Below are 24337 nucleotides of genomic sequence, written 5' to 3' on the forward strand. Positions count from 1 at the left end.
CGTATTATCTGATTAAAAGATCTGCATTTAATTCAACTTGTAACTTTTGTGAGTAGTTGGACACTTAAGTTAATTAAATAGTTTTCAGTGAAGTAATAGTAACGTACACTCACATTGAATAAGTGACGTATCAAATGAAACATATTTGAAGCAACTTGCATTTTGGAGAACTTACTGATTGCATTATATACTTAAGGGACTATGTATTTATTTGCCTAGATTTTATCGTACATTAGTTTTAGCGAACCTATATACCGGTATTTTATGGCGTACTAAAGGGAACTATATTTGACTTTATTTTGTCTAACATATAGATAGTTTAGTGTGTCCCATGGTGATGTTATATGCCCTGCTGCTTTATGTTAAAAAGTATTGACCACGTATTGTCTATTTCAGCTTTTTACCCCAGACGTATATACCTAGATCCTTGAGCCCAGACTCTCCTTTCATCTAAAGAAGTCACTCGACCCTGGAAGCAACGACTAAACCCTTATCCGCTGCACCAGAAGATCCTAAACCAGGAGGAACATCCGGATCTACTCTCCTGGTGAATAATTGTGCGATCTTTCAACATTTGTTACATGCCCTATTGTTTTAGGTAATTGACAATGTGTTGTCTACTTTAGGTTTTTACACCAGACGTTTACACCTGGAGAAATATATCTCTGAACCTAGACGATACCTAGAAAAGACTACTTTTATCCCAAGAAGATCCTTGACCTTGGAAGCAACCATCACTCTTAACACCCGGAAGGCCCTTAACCAGGAGTAACTACCTGATCTACACCAATTATTGTGTGATCCTTTTACAATCGTTCTACAAAATCAGCAGAGCTCAGTTTCTGAAATATTAAAAACTGTTCAAATGAAATATTGGACACTACCAGAGACCACACATGGCTTTCCGGATTTGTAGCTTAGTTCAAATTCTTCGTATAATATGAACATTCTAGAGAGACAGGACAAAAGTACCAAAGTTTGCACATATGTATGTTGAACCGATACAAGTTTGTGAAGGCCAAGGTCACAGATCTTTGGCAACTCAATTTTAGAACATCACAGTGGCCCATATAATATAAGAACGCTATTTTAGTAAAAGTTAGATTTTATCTTATTCTTGATACAAACTTAGGTACCAACTTATTCGTACCTACTCCAAATGATGCATTTACATCATGTTATATCAAATTTTCAAATCAGTATGTCTGTACATTTGTCCGTTCGTACGTCAAAGAAGCCTTCTTTTTTACACTACACTACTACGTACAATTATATACATGTAGATAAATCCCTTAACGTGCATATTTGATACCACTTCTATCTATTTTGTACACAACACAGATACTTGTGGTTCAGACGATTTGTATTGCCGTAGGCCATTTGAGCGGCTCTGGCCCTCAAAAAATCTTTGTTTTTTCCGCTTTTAGCAAAACACCATATTATTAGTACTACAATCAATTTAAAACGATTAAGATAGTAATTTGTAGCATATCAAAATGCCTCCAAATACTACCAAGCAATAGATACTACGTGACAAATACACGTGCCAGCTTTGATTTAGGCATGTACGTAAACTTCAGTATTCAATCTTATGGTAGCCGATTTGTGATATACTGCTATATTTTATAAGCTTAAAGTTACAGAAATCTAATTTACAGCTTTGAAACGTTTAAATATGATTAATTTATATATCCATATTTTTAGTATCAAAAGTGGAGACAACTGCATGATGGCATTGTGATTCAACACTTTTATGAAATTACTCCGCACTGCTTAGTTTTAAATTGTGTTTTCATTTTTCATATACAATCATATATGTTTTACAATTGTGTGTGAAACGGAGTTTTTGTGTTTGGGTTTGTGTGCTTTAAAAAACAATTTTAGATACAGTATTTATTTCTACTGTCAATATGTTGTGTACAGTAAACATCATTCATATAAGAAATCATAAATTCTGTAAGACAATCAATTAACAATCATGTATATTACATTTAAACATGTTCAATATTGTAGCAAATAGCATCAGTCATACATACATTGGATAGAGCAAAAAGGTCATACATATATTGGATAGAACAAAAAGGAACAGGCTGACCATACTAGCTTGCTTCACCAAAAAATAAGCATCATGTAACGTTTCAAGAATGAACATGTTTAACAATTATACAATAATGAATAATACGTTTAATACGGGGACTTTGTATTTGAAAGAAAGGTAATTATGAACATTCTGTGAATATGGATATGTGAACAATATTAGTTGTTTTTTCCATTTAGGCAAAATTGTTTAAGCTATCCGATACACAAATTAGCATATTGTATTTATCAGAGCTATTAAAAGATACCATATATTGGTGTCTGGTAAGCTCATACAATTTTGGCATCATTTGAAAGTGTACTGCCAACTAAAAAGAAAATATGAATTGCATGACAAAATATGTTATATTTTTTTCTTACTTTCTTGTATTTAATTATATTTAGTTCCAGTAATTACAGTGTTTCGCAGTCAAATCATGATTGTAATGTTTCGCGCAAATTATTGTTGTCATCTTACTTACTAATCTGTGTTCAGCAGGCACAACTCTTTCAAATGATACCAAAACACATGGGGTCTCAAGGCAAAAAAATTATCTATTTATGGAACGGATACCTTAATTTAGACATTTGCTTGACTAGTAAGATTATACCGAAAATTCAAAACTAAAGCAGTAATTTCAAGATCCATTACTTTAGTAATACCGTATATTTTCGCTTATAAGGCGTATTATTAGGAGTCATATTTCCAATGCAATGGGTAGGGAGCATCTCATAAGCGTGTACTACAAGAGACTGTCCGATGTCAGGGTGTGTCTTATTAGCAAGAGCGTCTTATAAGCGAAAATATACGTTAAATCTATTTACAATATAAATTTATTACCATACACATTTCTTTTTTAGTTTTACATTACTTAAAATGTGATACATGGTAAAACAAAATAGCTGACCAATAAAATATCTTAGAGAAAAAATGCACATACCTGTACAAAGTATACAATAATTGGTGATTCAGTATTTATTTCTGCAGTCATAGTGTTCAAGATTATATATATATATATATATAAAACCATAAATCTATTAACAATATAAATCAAATATCATTGTTAAAACATTTTAGTTTTACATAGATAAAAATGTGATACATGTTTATACATAAATCGCTGAAAAATATATAGAAAATGCACATATCTGCAAAAAGTGGACAACAGTTGGTGATTCAGTATTTATTTCTGCAGTCAATTTCTTGTGACTGCCCTAGATAAACAGAAAAATGTTCCTATGACTGCCTGGTCATAATAAAAATGTCATAAATATAATAATTCAAAATGTCGATCTGTTGAAGCAGACTACTCAATATCATTCTAATATGTTTTATCTGTCCTGACACTGTATTGAACCTTAAGCAGTTTGTATAATTTGTCTAACCATTTTCTTTGACTAACAGACTTAATCTATTTGCTTTGGGTATATCTGTAAATGTTCAATAGGGCGATTGCAAAATATAAGATGCAATAAATCTTTTTTTTTTAATGATACAATGTTTGAATTTCTGAAGAAATGCCTCATAATCCTAACATAATAAGCAACTGTTTTATGCTATTTGAATTTTAGAATATGTTGATATTTATACAATGTTGTATAAACTTTTACTATTTATTTACGGGTCTTATAGCTGTATCCGCCTTTTGGGCATTATTTTCTTAATTATGCTAATATAAAGTCAAACTTGTTCGTGAGACCATGTCTTTTTAAAGACCACTTGCATTAGGAGACCTCGTTTCCAGTTCCCATTTGTGTGTAGGAAGAAAAAAATATGTTGTTTAAGTAGACAAGTGGTGCTACATGTAAGAGACCACCGCTTAATGTAAGTTATACTGTAAGAGAACTTCAGGATTAGCATAGTTTTAGTTCCTAAAATGGACATGTGTACAAGTAATACTCAAGAGTTTCTGTACGTTTATACGAATACAAATATTGTTTTATTTTAGAAATATGAAATTACTACGGTAATCGGGTTCATTTCATTTTTAATTTTACAAACTTAAAAAAGTATACAGTATTTCTAATCACCCGCTTATCTAGCGTAGTCATACATATTTACAGGTGTTTAAATTTGAATCGAGAAATATGCATGTGTTCTTCAGCAGAAATATTGCGCGATTCCAGAACCGATTTTATTCCGCGAAAGACTGAGTGCATATTTCTTGATGCAAACATAATGTTTTCTTTTATTACATACGAGAATACACTGCAAATTATTATATCAACGATACAAATTTGTTATTAGGCCGGAGTAAAATTGAAAATATCGTCGTTTTTACACTTGACGAAATAAATGAAACTGACGTGACAAATGACTCACACATCCAATATAAAAATTGAAAATGAAGTCAATGTGAAAACAAAATGTCGAAATGTTCAGGTCACTATTAATTAGTACGAAGTAAAGGTTCTTCTCATCATCATCTTGCTGGATTTCAAGGAAATTTGACCTAAACCTAGGAAGCTATAGTAACACATAGATTGAGCGTTGTTTGTCCCTGGTGTGAAGTACTCTCCATTCAGATTGGCCACAAAGCAATTCTTATACCACCAGCCACCGTAGAATTTAACAGCACAGTTGCCGCTATAAGTGTCAGCATCGTGATCGTATGTAGAAAAATGCATGCCATTATGATACGGACCAACCCTCTGCACGTTTGAAACTGAATATATAAAGAAATAGATAAATGTAGCATATCGCTGCATTTATGTCAATGACTATGAAAACCTAGATACGATTTCAAACTTTTACATCACTTTTTTATATTTTAAAGTTTAAAACAACAACAAGAAAAAATAGTTTAAATGATTATTGGTCCAATACCCAGCATTGAGTAAACAGGATGACTTTATGTATTGGGGCTGATTTCAAAATTTCGTCGGTGCTTAAACCTGTTTTTTAAACTTAAGGCATACTCTGTAGTCAGCTTACCTTGTCATCTCTTCCTTGTTGCTAACAATACTTAAATTTTCCCTAAACGTAACTGATACACTGCTAAACTGATTTTGATGAGAAATGTCTGATGTTTAGATAATAATATCAACATAACTTTGTCATGATTTCTAGAAGCATACAAATACAAAGTATTTGAGCCGCGCCATGAGAAAACCAACGCTAACGGTTTCTCTAATTGCTATAGGTTTTGAAAGCGAACAGCATGGATCCTGGTCGCAAATCCACTATGTTGGTTTTCTCATGGTACGGCTCATTTATTAATTATACTGATATTGTAAATGGAAGTATTAGATTATAATACTAACTTCCTGAAGAAGCTATAGTTGATCCAATATGCAGGGTATACGCCGGTCCGGCGGATAGGGAGAACCTGTCGAATTTCTCAAATCCTGTTGTTCCATCTGCTGCTTCTAAATCGATCCGCAGGTCAGTACGGCCTTGACTCGCCAACTCTTCAATGTACCGCAGACCTAGGTTAAATGCATTTAGTACCAATTTGAAAATACACTGAAAAAAATTTTTAAAAACTAAAAACAAAATCTTAAAAACTAAAAGCAAACTGGTTATAACTTAGTTATCTTAACTGACAGCCTTATGGCCAATCACCAGTCTTACGCAATTAAAAGACTCTAGTCAAAAATACTTAGTTATAAATAGCTGGGTATTCTTCAATCGCAAAAAAACTGTCATAAATGTATTTGATATATTCGGCGATGATAGCTAGAGAAAATATAACGACAGGCCAAAAACTGTATGCCGTGAGGTAATTAATATCATTTTTGTAAATTCTAAAAACTTAAAAATTCACATATCGTTGTTTCGTTATAATTTTCTGATCGATATTTTCAAAGATGATAAGAGTAATTACGAAATGATTTATTCTAAATCGGTCCGTACGGAAGTAATTTTCCGTAAGTAAGTGATTTTCCCAAATATGGAAAAAGACCAAAATTAAATTCAATAGCAAATTGGCGACCAATCAGTTTACTTAATGTTGACTACAAAATTGCAACAAAACCTATCTCTTATCGACTTAAGAACGATTTACCATATATTATAAGTTATGAGCAAACTGGATTTATGAAAGTTAGATTATATAGGAGAAAATGTGCGCCTTATTTTTGAAATTATAGAATATCTCATTCAACAAGGGCGTAACCTGCTCTTGTTTTCAGATTTTGAACAGGTATTTGATAGTTTAAGCCATAACATCATAATGCAAAGTTTAAAGCACTTAAATGTTTGACAGTCTTTCATAAAATGGGTAAAGCTCTTTTATATTGATATCACTAGTCTGATTATTAACATTGTTTTCTTTATCAGAAAGTGTTCAAATTGAACTTGGGATTCGACAGGGCTGTCCTTTATCTTCTCTGCTGTTTATCGTTTGTATGGAATTATAAACTACAACTATGAGTAAAGATGAACACATTAAAAGATTCAATATAAGAAATACTGAAATAAAGCAAGCACTTTTTGCAGATGAAGCAACTTATCTTAACAACGGTAATAAGGAATCGTTCGAGAGATTAATAGATGTTATAACTGATTTTGTCAATGTTTCGGGACTTAATATTACAAAAACAAAAGTACTTAGAGTATGATCATAAAAAACTCATATGTGAAATATGCAACAACGGAAGATTTCATTGGACATCAAAAAGGGCGAAAACTCTCTGTATGACATATTATAATGACAGGGAATTGAATATAAATTTAAATTTTGAGTCGAAATTATAAGAATTCAAAAACTGCTTAAAACAGTGGCAACACCGAAAACTCACTCTTTTAGGTAAAGTGACTGTAGTAAAAACGTTTGCTCTGCCAAACCTCGTATATCACTTTACTGTCTTGCCGCCTCCAACAGAAAACATTATAACAGATATTTTCCGAACGATCATTAGTTTTATATGGGTAATATAATAAGTCTGAGAAAATGAAACGTAAGGTTTTAACTAAGGACTATGAACTAAGAAGGTTAAAATTAACAGATAGTCGGTTGTTTGTTTGGTAAAACGATTAATATGTGACGGGAATAAAGGTCCTTGGAAACTATTGTACGTAAATACTCTTAAAAACGTTGGTGCTCAATTAGTTTTCTAATGTAACTTAGATAAAGATAGGAGCCTCCGTGGCTGAGTGCCGCGAGTGGTTAAGGTCGCTGACTTCAAATCACTCGCCCCTCATCGATGTGGGTTCGAGCTTCACTCGAGGCGTTGAATTCTTTATGTGCGGAAACCAACCAGCTTGCTTACGGAAGGTCGGTGGTTCTACCCAGGTGCCCGCTCGTGATGAAATATTGCACGAAGGGGCACCTGGAGTCTTCCTATACCATCATAGCTGGAAAGTCGCCATATGACCTATAATTGTGTCGGTGCGACGTTAAGCCCAACAAAAAAAATAAAATAAAGATTACATAGATCTTATCTGCAATAAAAACTTATTCTTGAAGGATATTCTTATTGCTTGGTTTAAGGTTAGTCACGAATACAATCAAATAAGAGAAGATATAAAGCATGTTATATTATGAATAACTTAAACATACGAATGCCAAACAAAACAATTTTCTGGAGTAATTGGTATAATAAAAATATAAAATATACAGACCAGTTGTTCAACAACGAAAACAATGCTTTTACAAATTTAGTGATGCGAAACAAATGTTAGATTTAGAAGAACATGATTCTCTTAACTATTTTGAATTACATGTAATAAAGAGTATTCCAAAAAGCAGCAGGAAATATTTGATCCAAAATTTCTTTATTAATACATTAATTAATAAAATGAAAACCATTGATAAATATAACCAAATACTATATAAAATTCAAATCAAATGTATACCCTATGAAGACATTAACTTGAAGCGTATATACGGTACCATTTACAACTACTATTTTCTAAGTTTTCAGTATAGATTCTTTATGCGTTTGCTACCAACAAACAAATATTTATATGTACATGTTAATTGAGGCCGTATTCATAAAGCATCTTAGGTATAAGTTTTGACATCAGTTGAAGATTTTACTTAAGTTTTCTGGTGATTTCAGCTTAAGTCTAAGTAAAACACTTAAGTCGTATTCACAAAACAGCTTAAACTTAAGATACGTAAGAAATGACTTAAGTCAGAAAACAAAATGGCGTCGTGAGTACGATTAAAGTGTTGTTTTTCAGATATAAGCACTTTAAACATACTTGTGCATGTTGTATCTGTCTGAAATTAATATTGTTTGTTTAATGTTTTCGTCCACAAAAAAAGCCAAAAATTACTTATTAAGTTGTTTTATGGATAACAAATTTACTTAAGTAAAATAAATTTCTTACCTAAGAAATACTTAAGTAAATAATCAGTTTCTTATACTTATACTTAAGATGCTTTATGAATACGGCCACTGGTCACCAGTAATCTATGTGATTTCTGCAATATGAATATTGAAACAACCGAGCGTCTGTATTGGGATACCAGCACGTGCAGGCTTTATGGAATATACATGTTTTCCAAAACTTCCGCTATACAGTCAATTTTGAAGATGTCTCTTTTGGTTATATAGAAAATACTAAAATGAAAAACGAAATAAATTTTGATATTATATTATGTAAGTTTTTATTTTTAGAATAAAATACAGGAAGACAATTCCAATTTTTAAACAGTTTCTCGACTATATTTGCGTATACCCCTGGAAAAAGAAATAGCTTTCATGAAACACAGATTAGAAAATGATCATCAATCGAAATGGTCTTTTTTAACTGAAATTTAGCCACCCCAAAATTTCACTCTAATTTTTGCATAAATCAAAAATACATTTTCAATTTAAGGATTGATTGAAACGATCCCCCTTTTTCTTCTTCTGTTATTTATCCCCTTTCTTTTTCATCAATCAGCACCACATCTTCCTTTTAACAAAAACAACAAAAGCTTTCCTTCTATATACATATGCATATTATAATTGAATCGATACATATTTGATAAATATGATTGAAAAATTGAAACTTATATTTATTCATTGTGTTATTTGCATTTTATTGCATTGCTTTTGTATACTGGATTATATTATTACGTGTATGTTAATGTTTCATGTATGTAAAGAAATAAACGGGGTAACCCATATGGACCTCGAAAAAACAAAACAGGCTAAACCAAACCGAGTCTGCAACATTTTTGTTTATGTCGTGTTTTTATTTTTCTTATGTTTGTATATACTGCGGGTTGGTATTGTATAAGACGTTTATTCTACTCTCAAATATTAACGAAATTATAAGAATTGCAAACAATTATCCGTATTGTGTTTCAGATCAAACAATTCTTAGCTATTATTTTGCTTGGTTGCATTCTATGCTTCCAATGAATCTTCATACAGAATTTATTAACTATCACAACAGCATTAAAATTAATACTAATTTGTCGTGTGGCGGCCGTAAAATACCTTCCCGTAGTTGGTCTCAGTGTTGTTATATTTTCTAGTCCTTAGGGTTAATGGAGTTCATTCAAACTTATGTAATAGTGTTCTGCTTTAGTTGGTGCTAAGAAGCGTGAGCGGTGTTTCCATTACCTGTCATGAAAAAAACTTAATAAAACCGAATTATTTTGAATGATACTATTTTAATTGATAGCATTGTTTACTGCAGCAGGATTCTAGGATCATCACATAGATAAAATCAGAAGTCGTTCAAAAAAGAAGAAAATCTATTTTAGATCTCAAGTTATTAATTTTCGTAGTGGTAATAGTGTGATAAAAGAAAACAAAATTCAAAATACTGTATGCAGTGAGATGATAACATTTCTGTAGGTACGGAAAACTCGAAGACTCACATGTTCTTTTTGTGCTATAAAAATTCTAATGAATATTTTTATAGATAAAGAATAATCATTGAAATTATGGAATAATGCATTCCAAACAGTGATTTCTGTTTGAATGAAATTAAACTAATAATTTATTCCAAACACTGATTTATTTTTGAATAAAAATCTCCGTAACCGTAAATGTCGCTGACATCAAATCAGTTGCCCCTCATCAACGTGGGTTCGAGTCCATGTGGTGTTGAATTCCTCATGTATGGAGGCCATCCAGCCAGCTTCGTGGTGCACGTCCGTGATGAAATAATGCGCGGAGAGGCACCAGGAGTCTTCCTCTACCACCAAAGTTTGAGAGTTGCCATACTACATATTATTGTATCGGTGCAACGTTAAAAAAATGAAAATATGCTTTTAGAGTTCAGATGCGAATGAGTCATATCATGAGAGCGCCTCTGATCGACTATGATTTTGTTCAGGAGCTAATCACTTTTGAAACATATCATTTAGCTTTCAGACATTATCAACTATTATGATAATCATCTTTGAGGATATTCTCCAAGTATTTGCTTGATGTGTGTGTTTATTTCCCGCACGCTGATTTAACGCTTGACGCTGTGTCGTAATAACTGGGACGTACAAAAAGTGCATGTGTTGCATAAAACAAACTATTTCAAACTTCTTTCTTTTAATAGACAAACACAACGGGTCGTGTTATAATCAACTAAAAGAGAAATGTAACCCGCCTTCTTACACATAAAGTAAGACTTACCCAGCCAAAATTCAGTTTTCAAATTTCCAAATCTTTCCTCATACTGAGAAAATCCTCTGTTAAAATCCACTGATCCATTAAAACGGTACTGAAACACCTAAAATGAAACAAAGTGATAACGGTTTCACAGTGGGTCTGGATAGAAGATGATCGCAACATAAGTGATAACTTACAAAGATATACAACTGTAATATTCAATAAATTGAATGGAAGTTTATGCATCCAGATTCAATTTTGTTAGTATCTTTCAAATGAGTATAGTTTCAGCACTGAAAATTGATTAACCGAAATTAGTCGTTTATTTTTTGCAAAAAAGGTAATGCATTACATATGGGCCGTTCTGTCACAAAGTCTGTATGGATGACAAAAATTTGGGATAAGAAAGTATTAATAAATAGGCTCGCCATTTTAACTATTATGGTTGATCTAAGTCCAACGTTTGGAATAAGTAGTATATAAATATAGAAATGAAACACAGAAAACAAATCCTCAAAAATATCAGGTCTCATTTTGAGATATTGCATCTGGAACTAATATGTATTGTGGCAATTATTTTAGAAGACGTGCTGCATTGTTATACTACTAGTATACCATAGCATAAATGTTTGCCTTGAATATCAGAAAATGAGACGTTTTGAGGTTCCTAGCAAGAACTGGTAGGCATTGTTACAGACTTCAAAAATCATCGGTGTGCCAAAATGCAGAACATAGATGTCAAAATTCCGAAAAAAGAACAAACTCTCGGCTATGAAGTTTAAAGCGATTTGACCCGAAACATGATTGTGTATCCCAAAACCAGAAACGAGAAGAAAACCAGTTACAGTGGATACGTAAAACAAAACAGTATTCACAATCTCACTGCAGATGGGCGGGGTTTTTGAAAACTTCAATAATAACACGAAATTTAAAATCCGTAAAAGTCATGCCTTTTATTTATAAAATTCTTCATAAACTGCTTGATTTTGTAATGCACGAATGTTATGATAGACTATTTTACTGTATGGCATAAATAATAAAAGATTAGAAATCAAAAATAAAAGTTTATGTTGGAATTAATTTAAGGTGCATGAACTAAAGAAAGAAAATGCTTTTCAAATAGTGTAAAGTATTTATTATGCAATAATTAGATCATGTCACTTATACAGTTTTTCTTATGGAATAACCCACATTTTTAATATTGAACTAATGGATAGTTCATGGATAATATTTGTTTGAAGTAGTATGATTTAATCTAGATGTAGTTTATGATGTTTCATTAACATACCGTCCAACCACCTCCGTCTGTTGTCATATCACAGTATACTTTAATAAGCTGATGACTCTTCCATGTTCTGATTGTATAAACCCCGTCTCTATCTCCACCGTAATGTAAAATATCAATACAATCTGACAGAACTAAAAATAACAGAAATTTGGTAAAGAAACTAGCAAAAATACAACGATATATATATACATTGTTATATATATTGTTATATAACCAATCAATGGAAAATTGGGAACATGATGAAATACAAGTTTCGCTATTACAGTTGTTACAAGTCCTACTTCATCAAGTTCTCATTTTGACAGTGATTTATTTCTGCACACTTCTCCACAGTCGTATTGACTAGTTGACTAGCTGAACATAAATGATCCTGATGCATCTAGACTGGGTTCATAGATATGTGTCGCATGTTTAAAGAACTTTCATGTGCACTCATTGGCCGATATGGGTAAGTTTGAAAAGGGCTGGTGTTTTAATACAGATTATTACTCCATCATATCATCTATCACAGTTTTTGCTCGGAAATGGTACAAAACATGATTGTACAGAAATATTTTATTTAGCGACACTTAAAAACTAAACAGAATTGATTAACGTCGAATTCACTTATTTTCCTTTTAGGTGTTTCAGTACCGTTTTAATGAATCAGTGGATTTTAACAGAAGATTCAATTTAATAACATTATGTATTTTTTAAAGCATATGCTAGTATTAACAAGTCAGTAAAGTCGTGCATACATACAATGAGATATTGTAGAGATTAATTAATTAGAGACATTAATTTAGCACACAGACATAATCATGACCTTAACACACACACACACGCACGCCACGCACGCACACACACACACACAAACAAACAAACAGCAATTTATGGGAAAGAACGAACAAATAAAAGAACACAGCTAGCCTACTTGTAACGGTCAACAGAAAAACAACCACTGAGGAGCTTAAATCGTACCCGCGCCATGTTCTACATAGTCTACATAGGGTAAATAAGGCATACTTTTGTTTAAAACAATCGTATTTAATGCATACTGTAAAAGCACATATTTTCGCTAGCTCAAAATGTCGCGAATTCTAAATTTCGGGTATGTTCGCGAGGTTTAATATTCGCGAAATTGTAATGAATTTATCTCATTTGAATTTGAATCATAAAATTGTGGATATTTACGCGAGGATTAATTTTCGCAAGATGTAGGGCCGAAAATTAAACCCTCGCAAAAATTACTTTGGAGAAGTGTGCAGAAATAAATCACTGTCAAAATGAGAACTTGATGAAGTAGGACTTGTAAAAATTGTTACAGTATTATACAGGATATATCCATTATCAAGAAAAATTGTTTCGTTCATTTTCTATGAATATTGATGCAGGTAGACAGAATATATTCTACAATACATTTACATAGTGTTCTTCGGTAAGATGGAAACCTATTTACAAATCAAGTTTAAAGTCAGCATGACCTTTCCAATGACATTTGAACAACTGATCTAAATCGATAGGGACATTATGCCAACTAGGTTTGAGGTTGTGTGCCGCAGCGTTCGTTAGTTATCGTTTTCAGTTTAAAAGTCCCACCATAGTACCATAAAATAACAGCGAACTTCAGCTGGCCAAAGGCAATAATCCTTTGATGTAGACTAAAGCGTTCTTCAGTTATCGAGCGAAAACTGTTCCGCCTCCAGTTTACTTTGACTTTGACCTCTGGCCTACTGATTTTAAAATTAACAGAGATCATTTATGATCTTTGACGATTATAAGCTAAATCAATCTTCAGTTATCAATCAAAAACAATTTTCGTCTCAGCTTCAGCTCTGTATCACTAATTTCTGTGATCTTCTTCTTCGTACGCAACTTCACTGTCAGACCAGTACTCTCCATGAACTTTTGGTTTCTCGCGGATCCTCGATGCCTCCATACAGTTTCTGGTGGAATGAGGTAACTATCGGCCAGGTCGCAGCCCGCTCCTGGTCATGCCTGTTAAATTTCTTAAGTATATGCTACGTAATCTGATCTTTCTTACCACATGAACAGGTTTGTGATTGTACCAGTCTGTGTTTCTTGTACATGTGAAAATTGAGCTTGTTGTGCCCTGAGCGAAGCCTGACCAGCATCACTTGTTCAGACCGATCAAAGAGATAATAAACATCGTCCTCTCCTTGGTCTCGTTAGTGCTATTTCTCCTTGTAGCTCACATGTGTTGTTGATTGTTCTGAACTCCTAGCTTAGCCAATGATTTTTTTCCTCTTCTTTACCAGTTTGGCTTTCAAGGGATGGTCTTGAAAAGATCTCAACCTCTCTGCTCGAATCTGGGCCTTTGCATTTCTACTGTCTTGTAACGGCTGTGTACCTGTTAGCTTTTCGATGAAGGAGATTGGTGTAGACTTTTAAAAAGTCTCCCCGTACATTCAATCAATGTTGTTATATTTTCATCCTTCAGGGATTGTTATTCGTTCTAAACTCTCAGTGTGTGTGTGGTGCACGCGTTTGCGTGCTGGGGGGTTCGTTTTGAGGAGGCTGCGCTTTTGGTGCGCGGCATTCCCTGTTTGATATTTTTCTTTGTTTTTTTTGTAGAACCTGCCATAATGCGCAATGCATGGTTTCGAACCTTGTCTTGAGCCTGTTGGTTAGATTTGGCAGTAATAGACTAAGCAGCTGAGCTATCGTCTAAATGGGGTCTCACCTTTCCCTGATATACTGTCTTGAGTATGTGCTCATTTGCTCACTCTGTTGTTCAAGCAAGTTTACGCATCATGGCAATCTCCCTACCGGCCCTCCTTTCTGCTTGACTAATATGGGGTAAAGTCTTGATTTTTTCCGCTCTCTGCTTTGACGACAGGGAGTATAGTGTGTAGGACGATTTTTCTATTTTTTTATTGATCGTGACGCACCAGTCCTCAGCCCAAGCTGACAGCTTGTTGGTGGCTTCTTGCATCCTGTATGTGGATGTTGTGGCATGTTTATTCTTGCACCATAACACCAGGCCGTCAGCGTAGAGTGCAGCCTAAATTCCTTTCGACAGTTACGAACACAGGTCATTGATGGAAAGCAGAGAGAGTATAGGGGATAAGATTCCGCCTTGTGGGACACCATGACGCAATAGGAACTTCCAAATGCTGGCATGTTCTAAGCTGATTCTTGCTCTCCTGTTGTAGAGGTATGACCTAATCCACCTGAGCATGTGACCTCTTACTTCACATAGTCAATCAGTCCAGACTATATCGTACGCTCGCTTGAGATCAAACCATTATGCAATCACGACTTTGTGTTGCATTTTCCATTACTGCTCATGAACAGACTCAATCAAACCGAGTCGGCAATTTTCACTGTTTGCATTGTTCTCGGTGCTTCCGAGGGATCTTCTTTTCAGATTATATTTACTTCACAACAGCGGGTGCTAAGTGCTGCTGTGTGGCGGCCGTAAAAAGTCGCCCCGACTTCATCTCAGTGTTGTTATATTTTCTGGTCCTTCGGGAACATTGATTTCAACTCATTTAGATTTGAAGATTGCATACTGCTTAAGCCGGTGCTAGGGGGCGTGGGCAGTGTTGCATTTTCCATTACTGCTCATGAACAGACTCAATTAAACCGAGTCTGCAATTTTCAGTTTGCATTGTTCTCGGTGCTTCCGAGGGATCTACTTTTCAGATTATATTTATGCTCTTGCGATAGGTATGTTGTCTGGTTCTCAGTGGAGCGGAATTGTATGAAGCCAGCTTGTTGTTTTGTGAGTAGGTTGTTAGTCTCCATGTACCACTTCAGACGTTCATTCAAAATCCTCTACATTGACTTTCCAAGATAAATTATTGAACTGATTGGACGATAGCTTGCAGCCTTCTTTGAACCATTACCTTTTCTTATAAATGGGGATCATGACTGCCTCCATAGTCCTTCTGTCAAGCTGTAGTTGTAAATTTCCAGAAGTTTGCAAATTACTGCAGTGTCTCAGTGGGTCAGCATTACATTTGCGACTCTATCTGGTCCATGTGACTTCTTTGTTTTCAGCTGTCTGGGAGTTGTCTGTAGCTCATGTAGTTTAAGACTCCGTTTTATGCATTCTTATGTTACTTGACTTGTCTGCCTTTCCATTTTTTTCTTCGGGGTTCCTTTGTCGTTCCCTACTAATGGGGATGTTGTAAACATCTCTGCAGTTGAAGGCAAGTGTTTTCCGCTTGTTTACCCGTAAAAAGTTCACCATTCTCTTTCAAAGTTGTTGAGCCTCTCCCTGTTTCTTTATCGTTCAGCTGTTTTGTCAATCTCCGTAACTTTTGTTCAGCTGTTTTCGTCAATCTCCGTAGCTTTTGACCATCTCCCTCTAGGTTGACCGAGGTTGTTTTGTTTCTCCGGCTCTCTTCTGTGCTTCAAGTCTGTACCTGAGAAATTTGGTCTTGGCTCCCTGTAGGGAAAGGCTACTTCCTTGTGAGAGATTGTTTCTTTTCTTTATTGTTTTCTTTTCAGCCTTTAATATACTGGCGTTGAAATATTTGACAACCCTGTTGATGTCTCTACCTTCCACTCTGATGACTTTACAGAGCTCAAAATTTGGTAAAAGATCCGTCTTGTCTACTTGTAGTTCCATCTGGGTATATTAGGTGAAGTAGAGGCTATACGGTCCATAGTAAGATGGACTGAATCATAGTGGCAACGTCCTAGTTTCTCGTCAACTTCCCTTTGACATGTCCGTCTATTTTAGGTGTATTGTATCTGAGTGATACCATAACAGCCTGCATGTTCATACGTAACCATGCTGAGTTTGCATTGTACTGTGCACGTTTAATGAGTTTAACATTCTTAAAACGACTGATTGTCCATCATTAAAATGTGGAACTTCATAAATAAAATACACTAGTGGACTTGACATCTGCGGATGTCTCTAAATTGCTTTTTGTACTTTTAGCATGTGTAAATGTTGAGTTCTGCTCAACCCGGGGCTAGAGGGCGTGGACTGTAGCATGCATTTCCACCGTCCATGAACAGGCCCAATCAAACCGAGCCTGCAACATTTTCGTTTTTGTTGTGTTGAGCGACCTGTGGAGTTTCCATTTTTTCTATTTGACTACATGTTTCCCTTAGCTCCATAAGCAAAAAAAAAAAAAAAAGAAAAAAAGACAATTATCATTACTAATCTGTACTTGAAAATTAATTGAGATGCTATGATTTATTAATGACTCTGTTATATGTGACATAAAGTACTTTGTTATATGTGACATAAAGCACTGCCAAATATTCAATGTCGTGTTCTTAGGTGTGTCAAAATCATGTACGATACTGTAGCCTTACGGTAGTCATATACAGGTGTTCAGATATTTCCTAAACAAATAAGTCCTACTATTTATTATATATACTCATGAATTATGAACCCAGTAACTTTTAAAATTAACATCTTAGTAAAACTTACTATTTTCGCAGTAACGTCCTGTATAACCAGGCAGGCATGCGCAATAAAAATTGTCCCCTTTTGATCTGCAGATACCGGCATGGCATGGTCGAGACTGACAAATTTCTGTATCAATTTAATACTGAGTTATATATATATATATATATATATATATATATATATATATAGTTTCATTTAAGAACTAATATATTCAAAACAGTGAGTTTGTCGTTGAATAAACCCTTGTTTGGATTTCAGATGCGACGGAATTATGTCATAAGGGGCAGGCTAAACGACAAACAATATTTTTATTCAAGCGCAGGTCATTGTTTCAGATTAACACGTTAACAAGGACTATTAGACATTTGTGAATTAATCCGATGCCGAATCTGAATCTGACATCGGGTATATTTTAGGGACTTTCTCAAAACATGTAGTGGTTCAAATGATAAAAATGGGTTTTACTAACATTTTAACGTTGAGATATTGTAGACTGAATACTGACCAGCATACTTATCCAAGCTGTCGTCTGAATAAATGCGAACTTTTTACTTTTTTAAGTTAATCATTCCATAGCTCGCAAATATGATAACTATACATGGTATATAGGAATATATCTATTCTTAAAGTGTTGTTCACGCGGAAGTCAAGCTGTCACAATATCTATTTCATAATATACGGCAAATACTCTTTAATTACCATGATAACAACATGTTGCGGATTTTGGTTAGAAGCATCTACCATATGAATATACAAATTGCAATGCAATGAAAACATTTGACTTTAAATAAAGTAAAGGATACGAATTCCATTGATAATTTTGCTGTCTGTTTCTGTAGGTTTAGTTTAACGTGAAGAATCCATTCATGCCAAAATATTTATTTTTGAAGTAATTGATTGAAAAGCAAAGATATCGTCCAGCAATATCCTCAAGAAAGCAGGGGTGCGATCTGTTAAATGTTTTAGTATGACCTGCCGAGCTCATAACTTATAATAGTTGTTTACTGTACTAACACGTTTTAAACAATAAAAAAAATCAGGGGATCTGAAGTACATGATGCATGAAAAAAGCCAAATACAAAGCTTAGTATGACTGAATCATTTTTCCATATCGCATATAGGTTCTCTTAATTTCTTATCTTGTATGGTACCTAGCAGAAAAATGTATGAAAAGATTTAGTACTCTTTTTCATACGTTTGTTTCTTAAAAAAAATATGTCAAATAATAAAATACAGTCTAAATTCTTTCGAACTTACGTACTTGTATAAAAATATTTACTCATGAAAATCGCCACAACTCCACATTTTTTCATAACACAAACAAGTAGAACGTTTAGAAGAGACATTTCTCTGCCAAATAACTTTGAAAACTGGAAGTAGATGCAACGAAGAAGATTTCTGCCGTTCCGCTTATGACAAAAACACCTAAAACATTCACACTGTGCTGTATGAAAAAACCCTGCTCCGCTCCCTGGCAGTCACATTCTTTAATGTACCAAATGATCTGAATAAATCTGACAGAGGCTCACCAAAGAAACATTTTCGTGGAATGGTTCCATTATAGTTAAAGAGTATGTAGAAACCTTCTTTGCCCTTCACGGTCATGTTTAACATAGTGAATGAGTTGTCGGCAACCCAATAACAATTTATGCATAACAGCCAAGGAAAATCTGAAAGATTCGACCATTCTTTACAAGTAACTTGCGGTCAGGAATGGAATTCTGACGAAGGTATGACTTCTGTGAAATAGTGTTGAAAAGGGAGTCAGTAAGGAGAAGAATTCTTAATATCGTTTGCTATCGCAACCGGAACTCTGCATGGTGATCAAATTTTCAGTATCGAAAAGAGCATCTACAACAAATGTTCCTGTTATGTCTGGGCAAAACAGACTCTATGGTTAAGGAGAAGATGTTCATAACAGTATGAACGGAAGCAGATGAAGGACGTACGGAAAAATATTTTCCGAGAAGTCCAACTCAATAAAAATATTAAAAAAAACATAAAAAAATACCAACCTACCTTCCGTATGTTTTTAGCATGTTACCGGAAAAAACAGATTTTGTTAGGTTTGATATAGTTTTAGATAAGTTAAATAGACTAATACTTGTCAAAAATGTTTTGAGATCATCCCTTAAAATACAGTATGAACATCGGATTACAATCTCGGATTTGGTATCGGATTAATTCGCAAATGTCTATTATCAACATCTTTTAATATATTCACCAAATATATACCTGTCTTGTTTGATTAAGTTTCTTTTCATGTACTCCGTTACGACGTTGTGATTGACATATGTTGCATAGTAACACACAGGTTCAATATTTTTGTTTAATAGGGAATTATCGCGTCGTATTACAATAATATTTATTCAATAAGGTTTTCGAGCAAAATGTTTTAATGTATTCATAAACATACATTCGTTCTGACAACATATATGAAAAACGCGTATGTTACGTGTCATAAAAGCAGACTAACACATAATGATACATAAATATTTTGCTAACAAGATATCTATGCACGCAATTCATTATCAATTTAGTATTTTCTATGTCTAAGTAACTCAAATAAAATCATATCTTACCACAAGTTTCATTTACACACGACTCGATATCAATAGAGTGTCCTGGACAATATCTGCCAAAAGGAGATTTTGTTGGATTTGTGCAAGTCCTTGACCTTGTTCTGAAACCAGCACCGCAGTCAGCACTACAGTTACTCCACATCTGCCAGCTATCCCAGCTTCCATCTTCGTAGCAGTGAAATAGATTTCAAATAAATATTACTTTCTTTTCTAAACGTGAAACTGATGTTATCCTGATTCGCTTTACATAATATAGTATTTATAACAATGAACATGTCTGAATAATTTGTATGAGAAATAAACATTAAATTGATATTAGGTGATGACTGAAGAAGTTATCCTGTTACGTTTTACAAAATGTAGTATAACAAAGCATAACAAAGCAACTGTCATCTTAGTTATCTCGTAGCCAGCTGAGCTTAGATCTTTGTGTAAGTAATATTATGTATAACAGACAGATTTCATGGGTTTGTTTAAAAAAGTATTGACAAAATACATTAGTATCTGTTTTTATTTAATTTGGAAAGCACGCCGGTTTTGACTTTTGTTCTCAATTCTGTATATTTTACATCTTATCCATTTAAAATATGCATCTATACAGATTATATATATATATACATGTCCAGTTTTAATCTTCCTTGTTTTATAGGGTGAATATATCAAATTTCAATAACAAGAATCTTTATTTATTGAGTTCTTAAGCAAATTGTGTTCTCCATTAAGAAAGCATGTCTTCGCACCGAAAAGATACATATAAACGTACCTGTTGGGTCTCGTAAATGCAGGCTAAGGAACTAAATGAAACGAACTAGTTTCGCTTAGAATATATGTTAAACACTCAATAAATAATCAAATCTAGTACTTTCTATGAGTCACCCAAATAAAGCACTACCTACCACAGTGTTTGCTTTCACAAGACTCGATATCAATGGAGTTTCCTTGACAGGATCTTCCAAAAGGAGACGGTGTTGGTTTTGAGCAAGTCCTTGACCTTGTTCTGAAACCACCGCCACATTCAGCACTGCAGTTACCCCACATCTGCCAGCTTCCCCAGCTCCCATCTTTGTACCAGTGAAATAAATATCAAATGAAAGTTGCATACATATAAATGTACCTGTTGGGTCTCGTAAGTGCAGGCTAAAGAACTAAATGAAACGAATTAGTTTCGCTAAGAATATATGTTAAACACTCAATTAATAACCAAATCTAGTACTTTCTATGAGTCACTCAAATAAAGCACTACCTACCACAGTTTTTGCTTTCACAAGACTCGATATCAATGGAGTTTCCTTGACAAAATCTTCCAAAAGGAGACGGTGTTGGTTTTGAGCAAGTCCTTGACCTTGTTCTGAAACCACCGCCACATTCAACACTGCAGTTACCCCACATCTGCCAGCTTCCCCAGCTCCCATCTTTGTACCAGTGAAATAAATATCAAATGAAAGTTGCATTTGTATGTTTTGACACTGGCACCAGGCCAGAAAGAAAATGCCTCTGTACATGTTATACCCTACCCCTAAGTATTCTATAAGAACCACAATAGCGTGTGAGTGGTTAAATTTCACATAACAAGGTGGAACACAGTTATCAGCAATTGTTCATTTTTTTTACAAATAACATTCATTTTGAAATGGAGACAACATTTTCTCGACGATTACTTAAAATAATCGGAAAAAGTTGCCTCCCTTTGAAAATGAATGCCATTTGTACTTAAAATAATCGGAAAAAAAAATTGTCACCCTTAAAAATGAATACCATTTGTAAAGAAATGAAGATAAACAATTGATGAAAACTTTGTTCCACCTTGTAAAGCTAAATTTCACCATTCGCACGCTATTGCAAATGCATCAAAACGAACATGTGTAACTGTGCTTTGAAAATGGTAAGGGTTTAAATGCGTTTAACTGTCCGGAAGTGGAGCCCCTTTAGGAAGTCCATTTCCGGAATTCAATGTTTATATCAGTATAGTGACACATGTTTCGTAAAGTAATATACTAGTACATGTTTTACATGCTGTTCAATTTTCATGTCAAACAACTCTTTCTTTCTATGATTTGGTGTGGTTTGATTTTTGTTTCTCATGGCCTACTTCTTAACCTTAACAAATAAAGCATAAAAATTTATAAAAAAAGCATCCTCGTTATGTAAAGCGATAAAGCGATATAAAGACGTTTAGATCACAGGTTGAAAGTTATGAACATACCTGTTTTAGCAGTAGAAGCGAAAAGAATGATGACGCCAATAAGTGTCCCGATGACTGCAGCCGACAGGAAAATCAGAAAAACATATAGCATTTTCTTCTGTGAGATAACTTTAAAACGTTTTGTGTCAACTTCCTGATTTGTTTTACTCTTTTCTAACGCCTGATATACCTCGCAATCCTTAGTTTTCTGTACCGATTCAAACACATCACTCTTTATATCTGTTTCTTTGGCAACAGCCTCTTCTATTATAGTGTCATTTCCTGTAAAACTTTCATTTATATATACAGAAGCCATTTCAGCAAACTTTAGTACTAAATCTAAAACTGCGAAATTTAGTGACGAAAATTGTACTTCCTTTTACGCTTGATGTAAAATATTTACGATACTTAAAGGTATATTTATACTACAGCTAACAACGGTCTGAATATCGGTTACAATTGTTGATTGGGACATGAAATTGTAGATCATATAAAATGTGAAAATATTTGCATCCAATGACAACTCGGATACTACTGCTTCATTTCTAGATTTACATCTCTCTATTTACGACAATTTTATACATACCAACATTTAAGACGAGGGATGATTTTTATTTTAGTATTGTAAATGTCCTCCATTTGGATGGGAATGTACCCCAAGCAACATCTTATGAGATATATTTCTCAGTTTATTCGGTTTGCAAGAGCGTGCAGTCATGTAGAGGATTTCAATGAACGTTTTAATCAATATATTACAAATAAGGTTCTCCAACAGGATTACCGTTATCATAAATTACATGTACGTAAATACTTTGCTAAACTTTATTATCGTATTTCATATTTGGTTTTGAAATACAATAAAGATTAAAAGACACTTCTGCGGGAATGTATGTGAAAACCCGTTGTTAATGGGGATGTGATATAAAGAAAACTTCGTAAGGTTTGGGTCATGGCAATTGTCCAATTGTATTTAGTTAAGTTATTTAACGTTTTTGTTTTTTAAAAAAAAGAGGTTATGAACCAACTGTTTGAGACATACCACATGTTTGGCGTTCAGTCTTTTATAATTGGACGCTATGCTTTCCTCTTTGATTCTGTCCGACAGAACATGTTTGTTTGTTTGATTTTGGGTTTAACGGCGTATTTCAGTCATGTAACGGTTAGCGGGCAGTTAACTTTACCAATGTTTCTGGATTCTGTACCAGTACAAACCTGCTCTCGGCAAGTAAATGCCAACTTCCCCACATGAATTATCAGAGGTGGAGGACGAATGATTTCAGACACAATGTCTTTTATTAAAACGTCACGAAGAACATACGCCCCGCCCGGGGATCGAACTCGCGACCCCGCGATCTGTAGACCAACGCTTTCCCTACTGTGCTAATCTGGCGGGCGACGGAACATGTGGAGGTCTTTATGATGGATATTTCTTAAATAAGCTGTTTTGATTTCTGTCTTCTGGCCTGTTTCGTCCGGCCCCTAATGGTGTTTTCCTTGTTACTCTGTCTTCTGCAAAGACATCGAGTACATGCGTTTTAGGTTCTTTAGGTTTGTATTTATATAAATATACAAGAGCATTTTTCTGGTTTACATTGCATGCCTTCTGTTGCCTTTGTTTATGTTAGAATATCACCTGGTAGGGATAACTTCTGTTTACACTGTCCTATGACTTTCATGGGGGTAAAAGTGAGTTTAGGTGAAGCATAAGGGATTAACTTCCCCAGTGGTGGTTTTGACACTGACCGTTCCTAGGCGGTGCTCACTGGGTTTCTTTTTCCATTTCCCATTTCTCAGTAACTAGCAGGTACAATTTCATGAAACTTAAAAATAAAAATGAACCAACATACTGCTATAATGCCCGTCAAGTTTTTTGTTTGTTTGTTGTTGTTTTTTTGTTTTGATTTTTGTTCTTTTGTTGTTGTTGTTGTTGTTTTTGTTGTCTGTTTTTTTGATTGGTCATTTTTTCTTAGAGTAATTATGTCTCGCACCACACAGTGTCCGCACTCTAAGTCAAACATTTCTCATCCGATCTTCATCAAACTTTAACAAAATGTGTTTAACTGTAAGACCTCGGCCAAGTTCGATAATTAGCCAAATCGGTTTAGGTATTTTCGAGTTATGACCCTTGAATTACCAAAATATCGGCCTTATTCCTCTTGTCCGCACTCTAAGTCGAACATTTCTCACCCGATCTTCACCAAATGTTAACAAAATGTGTTTAACAATAAGACCTTGGCCAAGTTCGATAACTAGCCAAATCGGTCTAGGGATTTTGGAATTACGCCCCTTGAATTACCGAAATATCGGCCTTTTTACTCTTGTCCGCACTCTAAGTC

At 34.3% G+C, this 24337-nt stretch overlaps 1 protein-coding gene across 2 annotated transcripts; it reads right to left on the bottom strand.

The window, feature by feature from the left end:
• Positions 1 to 1689: 1689 nt before the first annotated feature.
• Positions 1690 to 22353, bottom strand: LOC128546170 (fibrinogen C domain-containing protein 1-like). 2 transcript variants are annotated; one of them, XM_053531798.1, is made up of 9 exons: positions 22023 to 22353; positions 21067 to 21231; positions 20716 to 20880; positions 19820 to 19984; positions 17259 to 17363; positions 11861 to 11991; positions 10597 to 10693; positions 5341 to 5505; positions 1690 to 4742 (listed from the first exon to the last, which is right to left on the bottom strand). In XM_053531798.1, the coding sequence occupies exons 1-9, from the start codon at positions 22315 to 22317 to the stop codon at positions 4471 to 4473; spliced, it is 1560 nt and encodes a 519-aa protein (XP_053387773.1). In that variant the 5' UTR covers positions 22318 to 22353; the 3' UTR covers positions 1690 to 4470. The 2 variants fall into 2 exon arrangements, with proteins under 2 accessions (XP_053387773.1, XP_053387774.1); XM_053531799.1 differs by lacking the exon at positions 20716 to 20880.
• Between the last annotated feature and the right edge of the window lie 1984 nt (positions 22354 to 24337).

The sequence above is a fragment of the Mercenaria mercenaria genome, chromosome 19 (assembly GCF_021730395.1).
Source record: "Mercenaria mercenaria strain notata chromosome 19, MADL_Memer_1, whole genome shotgun sequence".
NCBI classification, from domain to species: domain Eukaryota; kingdom Metazoa; phylum Mollusca; class Bivalvia; order Venerida; family Veneridae; genus Mercenaria; species Mercenaria mercenaria.

Bases quoted from the DNA above. Each gene is read 5' to 3' on its own strand.
- LOC128546170 (XM_053531798.1), bottom strand. From the start codon at position 22,317: ATGGCTTCTGTATATATAAATGAAAGTTTTACAGGAAATGACACTATA. The intron at 17,364-19,819 runs GTAAGATATGAT...AAATTGATACAG, and splicing joins GTGTGTAAATGAAACTTGTG to AAATTTGTCAGTCTCGACCA. The intron at 11,992-17,258 runs GTAAGTTTTACT...TGTTATTTTTAG, and splicing joins AGGACGTTACTGCGAAAATA to TTCTGTCAGATTGTATTGAT.